The 12,097-nt window shown below is 47.4% G+C and overlaps 1 protein-coding gene across 1 annotated transcript in view; it reads left to right on the top strand.

Moving 5' to 3' along the window:
- Positions 1-4,592: 4,592 nt before the first annotated feature.
- DIP2B (DIP2 acetate--CoA ligase B (putative)) overlaps positions 4,593-12,097 on the top strand; it is a 68,709-nt gene continuing 61,204 nt past the window's right edge. Inside the window, exon 1 of the mRNA XM_086478581.1 lies at positions 4,593-4,680. Coding sequence (XP_086334707.1) covers positions 4,593-4,680 — 88 coding nt within the window. The remainder of the gene's footprint in view (positions 4,681-12,097) is intronic.

Genomic DNA, 12,097 nt, shown 5'->3' with positions numbered 1-12,097 from the left:
GACTTCTGTGCATTTATCTTGGTATGTTTTCCTGAGGCAGGCCCAGTGTAGGACTGATGGGTACTTGATGTTGACTTCACCAGTAAAGAGCCCGGAATTCCAGTTGCAGGTGTGGAATTCTGCCTTGCAGATGGGAGCTGTGGGCACAGCGTTCTGCGTGCCCCACCGGGGTTAAACCGATGTCTCTTGGGATGGCTGGCAAGTCAGAGATGTGGCTGGGTTTTCTGTACACTGACCTGCCTTTGTGTTCTGGAGTAGGGTGTTGGGTGCTGTGTACTAGAAACCAGGGTTTAGTGTACTGGGAACTCGCTGTTTACAGCTGATGTAGTAGCAACTGGCTTTTTTTAGCTGTTTAAAGTGGAACGGAGGGTGAGGCGTGAAAACCCCTCACGTTCGGGGAAGCTACTCGAGAGGTGGCATCTTGCCTGGCCGTACGCTGGCTCGATCCGCAACACTATGGCCTAGCAGGGGGTTGAGTTAAATTACCATAATGACCGAAATGGGAAAATTCAGTGCGTTAATCTGCCAAAATCAGCATGCCAGGGTTCAAAGTTCTGTATAAAGTGTTAGGGAAAAGTAGCTTCCAGCAGTAAGAATCACACCTTTATTTTTTCTTTTTTTTTTTTTTTTTAGTGAATAGCAAGTGTACAAATTTAAAGTCGTGAGTTGTGAACACTGGAAAACTCAGTTGTGATATATACCGTAAACATCTTAGTAATATATGCTAGTGTTGCCATTAGAATGAATGTAAGTGGCAGTTAAAATAACTGTGAAAATTTTCATCTTCTGATTTCTTAGCCAGATAACCCTTGGCGACTTCTGACTCGGTAGGCATTCTCTATCAACTGCTTTGAGAACACTCATATCTATTTTTATAAATATATATATAAAGCCAGAGTTGTCATTTCTCTAACTTATTATTCAGCTTGGCGATTGCTTTGATTTGATTCATAACACAAGATAATGTATTTATGCAGTTAACTGTTCATTTCTACGCATGTTATATATATATACATATATATATAAAAAACACCAAAATCGTTATTCACTTTTAAACTACCTGTACTGGGTTTGGGAGGGCTTTTTTTTTTTTTTTAAATTTAGTAAAAAAAAAAAAACGTTGATCACATCTACAGTTTAGGGATGCTTACAGACCCCTTCTCCCTGTATTTCGGTAATGCTACATTCGTTGGGATGATAGAGAAGTTGGCAAGTTTTTAAAGGTCTGAGATGCGATTAATGCAAAGTGAATTTTTAGTCGTTTCAGTGGCTCTGAACAGTTACTGCCGTCAAACTGGACAGAACTCACCTGCATGGTGGTCACGGATGTTTAGGACAGGCGAGCGCCGGCACCGCGCAGCCGAGCGAGCGCTGGGTGCCGTGGTGCCGCAGCAGTTCGGGGGAAGGTGTTTGGGAAGAGGCTTGTGCAGACATCGGTCTCTGGCCCCCACGGCGAGGGCGGCAGCAGCGCTGATCCCGGGCCAGGCAGGCGGCCGCTGTCCGTGCAGGGCGAGGAGTAACCTCGTCGTGCTGAAAGGATCACGTGGAGTTTTTTTGACCCTTGTGAAATGTAATTTCGTTTGTCAGATGTGGAAAAGGAAACCAAACTGCAGGTTGGCCGTTCTTGTAGGGTGATGGGAAAAACTTGTCGGTGGAAAGGACGCTTTCGATGTCCCGGGTGCGTGTTTTCCAGCAGCAGATTACGGCTCGTGTACAGTGTGTGCAGCTCAGTCTGTAACCCCGTTGGCTTTTCCAGCATATTCCAACTCCTGTCGGATTAGTGCGCTCAATTATTTATTCAATACCTGCGTGCAGGGATTTACCATGAGCATTTCCATTCTCCCCGCTCCCCCACTGCCATCGATGATGGTGGGTTTGGGTTTTTTTCCTTCTAATCTTTTGTGTGCGGGGGGACATAACCAAGTCCATCTAAAGGCTGTGAAAACCATAGTTTTGTGTGCGAGTTCTCCTGCAGGACTCGTGTTGCATGGCAAGCCCTAAGGTAGGTGGGCTAGCTGCTGTGTTCTCGTCCCCACGCCGGCCTCGGGCAAGCTGGGGTGTCCCCGCCGGCCCAGTTGGCCTGTTCTGACAGACTGGGGGAAATGAGGACAGAGCGGTTGTGGGGAGCCAGGCTGGCTGCTGGTGCAGCTCCCGGGTTTCGTGTGAGCTGCACCGTGCTCTCAGCAGAGGGGCAAGCGTCCCTGGCTCAGCGGCGGTGCTTGGCGTGTGCTTGCAGTGACAGAACAGGTCGCCGTGGCTCCTTCTCGGTAGCTCACCACGTGGTGTAAAGACAAATTCTCCTACTCTGCTGATAATAAATACCAGAAGGTGCAAATCACGCGTAACTCTCAGTTTTATGAGCTGTGGCTTGTTTTCAGAGTTGTTGGCTTTCGTTGGCTGCAGAAGTGGCGCTTCCCCAGTTCAGCTCTTTTCCAGGTTACTGTGCGCGGAAGAGATGGGGCCGCTCTTGTGCTTCTGCTGGGGAGTTGAGAGAAGTAATTCTTTGCATGTGATAGTAAAATTAAAAGTGCAACAAGTTTTTTCTTTTGATTTCTAAAATTAAGTTAGTTTTATAGTATCTTACATTCCTGCTATCTTTGTTTTTGTTTTTTTTTTTTCTAAAAAAAAAGTTAGCCTGGCACAGTATGATGGTGCAGTTTTAGCAGTAGGTTTGAAAAAAAAAAAAGAAAAAAAAAAAAAGAAAAAAAAGTAAAAGTAACCCACTCTATTAACCAGAAGAGAAAGATGATACTGTGGCAGATCAGTAGCAAATAAGTGACTTAATCAATGCTTTACTGTAGTTCAATAGCTATGGCCTTACTACTTTGTCAATATCAGCTTAATTGTCTTGAAAATGTCCGCTATTTTTACTGTTCCCCGAGTGAGTGTTCACCTGGGGTAGAATATCTGGTATGTACAGATGATATTTTAAATTTGTAAAACGCGCCATTGTATTACAGACGATGCAACAGAAATGCACTTCGGGGGGAAATTGCTTCTGATAAGTTTTTTTGTAAATCCTTGATTACTACAGATATGCAATAGAATTTTTGTTTCTAATTTTGATATTTCCTTCTGAAACATAAGATTGTTGCCATTAATCTGAATGATTTATCTTGCTCTTCTTTGTGTGTATATATTACATATAGTCCGAGCTTCCTTTAGGATGGTACATAATTTTGGTTTGTTGTAGTATTTTAGTTGGCTCTTCTCTTCAGTGCCTTTAGCATAGGCACTTCAAGAGGTTAATTGAGTCTGTTTTTAATGTACAGTTGGGAGGACTTGAAATGGAGTTAAAGCAACTTATTTCTGAAAAAAAAAAATCCATCTGCAAACTTAACCTGTAACAACTTTAAAATTTTATATTTAAGAACCAGAGGTTTATTTTTATGGAGCTTCAGTTATGGATACTGTTTCCAAAAATGCAACTTCAAATGTAAACAGACTGTGCATAAATGGTTTTTGTTCTAATTTTTATAGAATACAAAATATTCAGATAATATATTGAGCTCAAGTTACGACAGACATCTTGTTCCTCCCGGATGAATCCAGCTTCCCCTTGGCATTTACGATCTCTCTTCAAAGTGGTAGGGCTTCAGTGAAAGGAGAAAAGAGCAACCTCTCTGGCTTCTATCCTGTCTGTTCTGGTAGAGTCCTGTTGTCACACCTGTCCAAAACAAAACTTGTGTAAAGTAGGTTCATGCTTTAAATGTTAAAATGATAATACATGTATTTGTATTTGTTTTTGACATTGCCAAGGTGCTATGGGAAATTGAAATAACAGTTAGAAAAATAAAGCTGATTTAAAAGAAAAAAAAAAAACACAAAAACAAAACACCAGAAAAGCCCCCGCTCTTCATTGTGCGTGTGTTGCTGTCGTGATGTCCGAGCGGGTCTCTCCTCTTTTCCCCTCGACCCCCCAATCCTGTCCGGGTCGTGCTTTAAAGCTCCAGCAAACGCTCCAGGACGGCGGCTGGAACCGGTCTGGCGGCGGCCCCGCGTCCTGCCCTCCTGGAGCCGCCATCGCCCCCCCGAGACGCCCACTCTGAGGAGAACTCGGGCGGGACGGACCGAACCTGCCGCTGGGGTTTTCGTCTGGGGCTTTCGGCTCCCTCTGAAGCGGGGCTGGGGGCACCGCAGCTGCGAGGCCGAGGGACGGCCCGCCCTGAGGGGAGCGCGGGAAGCGGCCGCCCTCTCTGAGGGGGCTCGCGGCCCCGCTGAGGGTGCTCGCTCCCGCGGAGGGTGCTCGCTCCCGCCCGCCGCCGTCGGCCCGCCCCGGAGCGCTTGCTGAGGCCGCGCTGCCCCGCTGCGGGCGGTGGATGGAGCGGCTCCGAGCCGTCCGGGGCCGGTGAGGGGGGAAAGCGGCGGGGCTGCGGCGCGGCGCCGGTCCGCGGGGGGGCGCGCGGCGGCGGTGAGGCGCGGAGCGGCGCGGCGGGAGCCCCGCCTTGTCACGTGACGGCGGCGCGGAGCATGGCGGAGGTGGCGGCCGCTCCCGCTGCGCCCGCGACCCGGAGCCCCCGGCGCTGAGCCGGAGCCGCGCCGAGCCGGCGGCCGGACCTGCCTCCCCTTCCCTGTCCTCCCCTCCGCCCGCCATGGCCGAGCCGGCGGCCGCGGGCGTCTCCTCGCTACCCCGCGAGGTCCGCGAACAGCTGGCGGAGCTGGAGCTGGAGCTCTCCGAAGGTGAGGAGCGCCGGGCCGCGCCGGGATCCCCCCTGCCCTGCCCTCGGGGCGCCGGCCCGGCCGCCGCGGCCCGGGCGGGGGGTGGCTCCGTTGCGCGGGGGCCGGGGCGGGGCGGGGGGCGGCAGGAATGAGGCTTGGCGGGGGTTTGTGGGAGAGGAGGCCCGGGGCGAGGGCCGGGCTGCGGGAGGGGGCCGGGAATGGGGGGGGGGGGGGGGGGGGTGTTGTGCGTGTGTGAGGGGCTGCAGGAGGCTCCGTGGGAGGGGGCCAAGAATGGCGGGGGGCGGTGTGAGGGGGCCCGTGTGCGGTGGGGCCGGGGCCGGTGGTGTGGGGGAAGGGGGGGCCCTACTTGCGAGTGGAGTGGTGCTGGTGAAGGGGGAGGGAAGCTTGGGCGGTTGGTGCGTGCGAGGGGACCCCGCCTGCCCCGGGGGGTCGGAGGTGACACCCCCCCCAGCGGGTTTTCCTTCCCGTGGCCTGCAGTTGCTGAGCTGGGGCCGTGGGGTGGGAGCGAGAGGCTCTGGGGTTGCCGGCGGCCCTGGGCTGGGGCAGGCGGAGGAGCTTCGGGTGCAGAATGGAGACACCCCCGATGTCCTTTCCACTTTTTGAATAAGTTGTTTTGAGCAGCCATAACCCGGACAGAGCATGCGCTTTTTTGCCTTTTTTTTTTTTTTTTTTGTTTCCTTTTTTTTGCGTGGGTCTGTCTTTGTTTCCTAGTGCTTAAAATGCTGTTCTCAATATCGCTTTGTTGTCAACTTCCCCTGTGCAGCCGAAGGGCGAGGGCAGCCTGAGGCAGAGGGTGAAGGCTGCCGAGCAGGTAGCTCCGTTTTGCATCTCTGTGTTTCCTCCCTCCATCAGGGCACGGAGCTGGATGCCATGGTCAGTGGTTCTCAGGAGGGCTTACGGCAACGATCGCGCTCTCAGCATTAAATTTTATGAAAAACCAAGTTGCAGTAAAACATCTTTACTCTGTGGTTTTGTCCCGCGACATGGAGCGCACCAAGGAGAGCTGGTGACTCTTTAGAAGATTAGGAATTCATTCCCTGAGCCCGGGTGCTGTCAGCCCCCACTGCCCGCATCTGTGTAGGTGCTGGGTGTTTTGCCAGATGAAAAAGCCACGGTAGCGCTTTCCTAATGCGGCTTGTTTGTCGTTAAACTTTTCATATTAGCTGTTGGGGGGATTTTAGACAAACGTTTTTCAGATATACTTTCTGTAAACATTTGACTAAAGCGATAATGCTATCTGGTGTTTGGTTTTGGGTACTCCATGATAACAGAGAATTAAAGAATGTTCTCTTGTGTTGCTCAAAAAGTACATGAAATAATTTTTTAATGTTTTTTAAGAATTTGTTGAATGTTTTAAGCATCTACTTGTCTTTTCTGAAACCTGTTTCTCATGGTACTGAAGGCTCGTTGTAGTTTGACCCCGTAATATATAGTCATGCAAACTTTTAAAAAAATTAAATCCTTGTGCTCGAATGGCTGGCTCTGACGTCACACTGGTCTTTAGCAAGCTTCTCGAAGAGCTTAAACTTGAGTGTTACAGAGCGAAGTTTTCTGTGTTATGTAAGTAATTCTCTGAATATTAAATCCTCTGCCCCTCTGTGGATTTAATACCCAGGTTTCTTAATATGCATATTAGGGGATTGTTTGTGCAGATCACTTCTGCTGTCAGAAAACCATGAGTACAAAGAATTCTGTATGACTCCGTCCCCAAGCTCTTGGAAACCCATTTCGTGGTATCTTGCTGCTGAGATAACTGAGGTCTGACCTGCAAAGGAGCCGAGTAAGTCAGTGAGGTAATGGCATTGTGCTGTTCTTGAAAAATACGCCCTAGTTTGAGGCTTAAGCTTAAAGATTTGGAGACGTATGTGTGCATTGTTCAACTGAATAGAACTATGGGCTGTTTATAGTAAACAATATTGAATAGAAGCATTTCATTAAAAATGGCAGTGATGCTTCGTCTTTAACTGATTAGTTGTTGCTCAGATAAGAACACTTGGTCCTTTTTTTCCCACCCCCATGTTGCAGCTTTGTTTGTCTCTAGGCTTGACCGTTTCCTGTTTAAGTGTTTCTGTGGGTTTTCTGGGCGAGAACACCTCGCTTTTGGAACAGGAGAGGACCTGCACCTGCAGGGAGCTCATCCAAGGCGCCTGGGGCCCCTGGCAGCAGGATCTGGGAGATTGCTCTGTCCCTGCTGTGGGATCTTACGGCAGGGAGTCCCCGAGCGCTGTTTGGAAGATGGCTTCGGACGCAGGAGGCGGCAGGCTGGGAGCACGAACAAGTTGTGCACTGAGCCTTGCAGTGAGCTTTATGCAGGGCTGCGTTACCATCAACCACCACGGTGCAGGGAATTTATAACAATACGGGAGAAAATGAAGTATTAAAATCTTATCTGGCGTTATGCTGGTGAAAGATGCTGTGTCAGCAAGTAGAATGCAAAGTGGAGCAGGATTAGTTTAACCTGTGCTTAAAATAGAAATCGTAGTTTGCCGTGATGAGCCGTGAGACTTTCTTCAGGAACGATCTGTGTGGACAGAGCAACAGGACTAATTATTCCTCTGCCATCCCTGGGTTGTTCCTTACTGAGCCTCGTGGGTAGCGTGGAGGTCACAGTAGTCCCATTCGTGAGTGCACTTAAACGGCCTGAGCAAAATAGTGGAATGTGTTTTGTGTGTCTTTCTTTGGCCTCAGCAGTTGACTTGAACCTGACTCGCTTATCTCTGGATGCAAAGAAGAGTTTGGTCAGCGTGAGGTACATTGCACCCAAATCTTAAACATCACACCTTAGGGAGACGTCTTATTCCCTACAGAAGGGATCAGTGTTGTTTCCTGTAAGTAAAAATGTTAAAACAACAATGACTGTGAATAAGCAGTGAATTGGATCATGGAACTGCCTGAAACCTGGAACCTGCTCCTTACTCATGTTTTCCTTCTTTTCTCACTTTTGGGTTTTTTGTCTTTCTAGTGCTTTTCTTCATCTGTCAGTCACACCCACATTATGCATCACTAATGATGGGAAGGGCTGTCTTGGTATTTGCATCTGCTTCTTTTTCATGAGTGAAGTGCTGGGGATATTAACTTTAAGGAAGACTTTTACGCCCGTTTTCACGTTTCTGTAGGTACGGGAGCTCAGTTTTGTGCCGCTGGGGTTGAACTGCAGCTGTATGTGAAGGTGATGTGGTGTCTGCTGTATGATGCTGTTCCGTAAAATGTTTGCAGTGTGTGCTGAGGGGTTCCCAGAACGAGGTGAAGGTCTGAATTGGTCCCATATTCCACTGAAAATGTTAGTATTAAAGCGCCTCAGCGCTCAGCCTGGAGATTTCTCGGTGCTCCTATACTTTGGGTGAAGTTTTCCAGCAGCTCCTCTCAGCTCACCTCATCACAGAGCTGAGAAACTCTGGAATAGCCAGATTCAAAGGTTCTAATTAAGCATGTTCAGTGGATTTCTTTCGTACGCGGCACTTTATGAGCCTATTGTGCTGCTGGTGCGGTAAGGTTTGTTCTCCCAGCACACCATAGATGGTGGTGGGACGAGAGCTTGTGCTGTGACAGGAGGACAGCTGCTTGCCAGCCGCATGGTGCAGGCCAGCTTGTCTCTGAGAGGGTTAAGCACCCTCATAAAGAGCTTATTTGGCTGCTGGTTTTTGTTTGACTACAGTTTCTGTCTTCTCTGATGTTTTTAACCAATAAAGGGATGTTAGTGGAGTGAAGTTGAGCTTGTGATATCTAAGAAAGGATGAGGTAAGGGGAGGGGGGAACTCCACCTAGCCATAAGGAGGAATTCCCCTGTTAGCAGTCCAGGCCCTCAGCATGATTTCAGTGGCTTCTGGGTTATGTGACAGGGTTATCGTACCCTTGCTCTTGCTTCATGTGCAGAAGGAGCTGGTTTCTGTTTACTTTTCTAGTTAAACATACATTTGGCTGTCTGGTTTGTGATGTTGTGTGGGTGTTTCTGTGAATGGCTTCATGCACCTGTGTTTGTTCCTTTTAAAGCTGGTTGTCTCTTGCTGAGGAACTGAGGCCCCGTCCGCAGAGGAAAGCTTTGTGTTAGGAGTTTCAGAAGCTGAAGGGATAGCAAGGATGGCGGTGTGTGTGGAAAAAGCGGTATCAGCAAAACAGTTGAAACCCAGGACTGAAGGCCAGCCAACTAGGATAGAACCTTACTGGAAGAAAACATGTTGACTCAAGCAAGTGGGTAGAGTCTTTATTTTGTTTGGCTTGAAAATTTCCTAAGGAATCGTGGTATTTTTCTGTTCTTTTGAAAATGGTGTGTTTCAGTTTTCATTCTTTGATTGCCAGGCGCCTATCAAAGTAGGTAAGGATCTTTTTTTTTATAGATTGAATAGCTGAAGCACAGAATTTAAATGGGTTAGAGAAGAGTCAAAGGAAGTAATTGTCCGAGTGAGGACTGGCTATGTGGATTTTGCTGAGTGAGCAGGAAGGTTTCGCCTCAGTTTCTTCCCTGCTGTTCAGAGGGGAGCTGTGGCTATAGCACAGAAAAGGTTGAATAGGAGCTTATGAACACAAGCGAGTTGGATCTGCTTGGCTTGTAGCTAGCAGGACTTACAGGTGGTTTTTGTGCATTTATGCAGCATCTCACCCACAAGTCTTGCATTAGGCAAAACTAGTAATGGGAAAGCTTTTATGTTGCTTCCTTAATTTACCTGCAGGACTGACAGCTGATGCGTACCCAATCTGCTGAGAAATCTGAGTACAGCTCTGACATGGTCTGTCTGTGCAGCCAGCAAAGGTACAGGTCTGAGGCAGTGCTTTGAAATGCATAAAAACATTTCAGAGCATGTGGTGGGGAGCTGTCTACACAGATTCCAAGATGATTGTTCCTGCCGTATTTGGCCTCAAAGATTCCGATAAGAGCCTTCACTTCAGATGATACTGTATTTTCTTAAGCCTTTCTTAACCCAGGAAAAAGTGATGCAAGCACGGTAGCACATGGGTTCCTTGCAGTGTCTGTGTCTCACAGGAAAAGGAAATACAGCTCAAATCATGATCAAGAGGAGCAAAGTAAACAGATCTGTCACCAGTGCATCAAACAGAAGGTCCATAAGATGATCACAAATTTATACTATGCAGACAGTTAAAGCAGAATGATGTAAATGATGAGTGTCTTGGAGAGAGTGAGCTAAACGCAAATATTGAAAGAAATATTGTGGTTACTGTGAGTGGGAGCAGATTTTACTGTAGGTACGCGATTGAAGCACGTAAATATGGTGAAAAAAAGGAAGCGTCCAGGCTGGTATAATAAAGAATAACCAGGAGAGTTAAAGAATGTGCATATTTCTATGTTGTCTCTTTTATATTTAGGAAATGAGCAAGTTTGGGGCTATTTTTAAAAGCTGCGGCTCTGACCCTTTGCCTTGGGGAGAGGAGGAAATTAGAGGCTTTAAAGGGAGTCCTGCACCTCCTCCCTGATGGCTTCTCTGAAGCTTTGCTAGAGATAGAACCAGTTTTCCTCAGGTGGGTGGAGGGGGCATCTGGTAGCAATGATTCCTGGTTTGTCGTTTGTGATTCCTACTACTTCTAGTACGGGCGGCATTTGCAGTTTCAGCAGGATGCTCAGGCTGGAAATGTTAATCAGACCTGTTTGCCTGACATAGCTGCACTAAAGCCGCATTTGGTGGTGTTCTTGTGGTGTCCTAGATAACTGATCTTCAGTTTTCTATTTTAAATTCTGTAGCATGAAATATTAAGTAGCGGATGTGATGGATGGTGGCATAACTGCATGGAGCTGGCTTGCTGGTCTTTCAAACCCGCATTGAACTAGACGATGCTTGGAGCTCCGTAGGCAAGCCTGCGTGTGGAGGACCCCTCGTGTTTCTAGTTCGTTGGTAATGTTGTGGAAAGGGTGATGGGTTCCTTCCTGATTCCCTCTGTCTGATTAGGTTTTGTCGTGAAGCTTTCTATTCATTGGATTTATCGTGTTTATTCAGGGGCAAGTTTCAGAAGCCAAAGAGTGAACTAATGGTGAGCAGTCCCAGAGGTGCAAGCAGAAGCTGAGTAGTATCCTGTTTTCATTTGTTTCAAATAGAATGTTCAGATAATTTCTTAAAACGGTTTTCTTTAAACTGTACGTCTCGAAGTTATAAAAAGCATTTCCTGAATCTCTCGGTGAGTTTGCTCGGCTGCTTTTTGGACCTTGATTAATAGAGAGAGGAATTGAACCATTCCTCTGTTGAGGTTGATTCAATCCAAAATTTTTCTTAAAGCTTATGAAATCGGGGAAGAGTCATCAGGCCGGGATGTCTCATTCTATTAATTAGAATGGAAGACTCTTAAATTTGCACCATGTGTGAGGAAACAGTGATTTATAGCCAACGGATGCTCTGCAGGCAGCAGCATTCCATCTGCTGCACGAATTTTCCCATTACATTTTGATGAAAAGTCTGGGGAAGAACCTCACACCTGTATTTCTCATTCTGGAGAGTGTTTGCCAGTGCTGGGTTGTCACTCTCGCCTGGATATTTTTTTGAGTAAAATGCCTGTTTCTGTCAGTTTGCATTTTTTCCAAACTTCAAAGCTGAGAGTTTCTGAAACGCTGCTTAGAATAAACACAGGCAGGAGAGATTATGTTTATACCAAAGATGGTCAATGTAATAATAACTTAACTTTCCTTGCTGCTCTTGTGAACAAGCACCTTGTTTTATTTAGTGTAACTTAAGCTGATTAAAGGGAAAAACAAAAAAAAAGGCATGCTTGAAGTTTTAGCACTTCTCTGCCAACATAAACTTTTTCTAATTCTTGTTGACTTGAGAGTTGCTGATATAAACTAGGTCTTTCTGGACTTTGAATTCCATGGGGATGGGAGCCCACAGAGCCTACAGGGCATGCATTAATATATTTTGTGAACCCAGGATGTGAGTTACTGCCTGAGTGATCAGCAACTGAGCCTCTCGGAATTGTTCCCCAGCAGTCAGGCAACCTGCTTTCACCAGCTCCGTGTCCCTAGGGAGCAAAAACAACCGGGAGAATTGTATCCCTGCCTGATAAAATTAGGTCTTCTGTAATCTCGCTCAGAACAGCCGGATGGCTAGCTGCCTTGAAAAACATATGTTTTAATGCAGGAATAATGCATTCCATTTAGGATGGCCGTAGCCGTGGGAGCTGGTTGACTTAGTGGATAAAGCACTCCCATTTTGCCTCTGGGATCCGGACTAATGTCAAACATCAGGGCTAAAGTGCAGCAGTGGAAAGGGATGGTTTGGGGTGTCTGTCCTGTCTTTAACAGGGACGTTGTTCCTGTCCCTTAGTCCTAAAGGAGTTGCAAAGCTAAACCGTCCTGTTATTGGAAATAAAGCGTGAATTGTGAAGGAGTTAGAGCATGTGGCTCTAGATTGCAGCTCGCTTTGCATTCAGAAAATTTCTTTAGGAGTAGCAGCGTTGTTGCTCCTCTAATACAAGTTTA

Source organism: Leptosomus discolor, chromosome 27, assembly GCF_034619465.1.
Source record: "Leptosomus discolor isolate bLepDis1 chromosome 27, bLepDis1.hap2, whole genome shotgun sequence".
NCBI classification, from domain to species: Eukaryota; Metazoa; Chordata; class Aves; order Leptosomiformes; family Leptosomidae; genus Leptosomus; species Leptosomus discolor.
The sequence above is the reverse complement of the archived record's forward strand: the minus strand, read 5'-3'. Positions and strand labels throughout refer to the sequence as shown.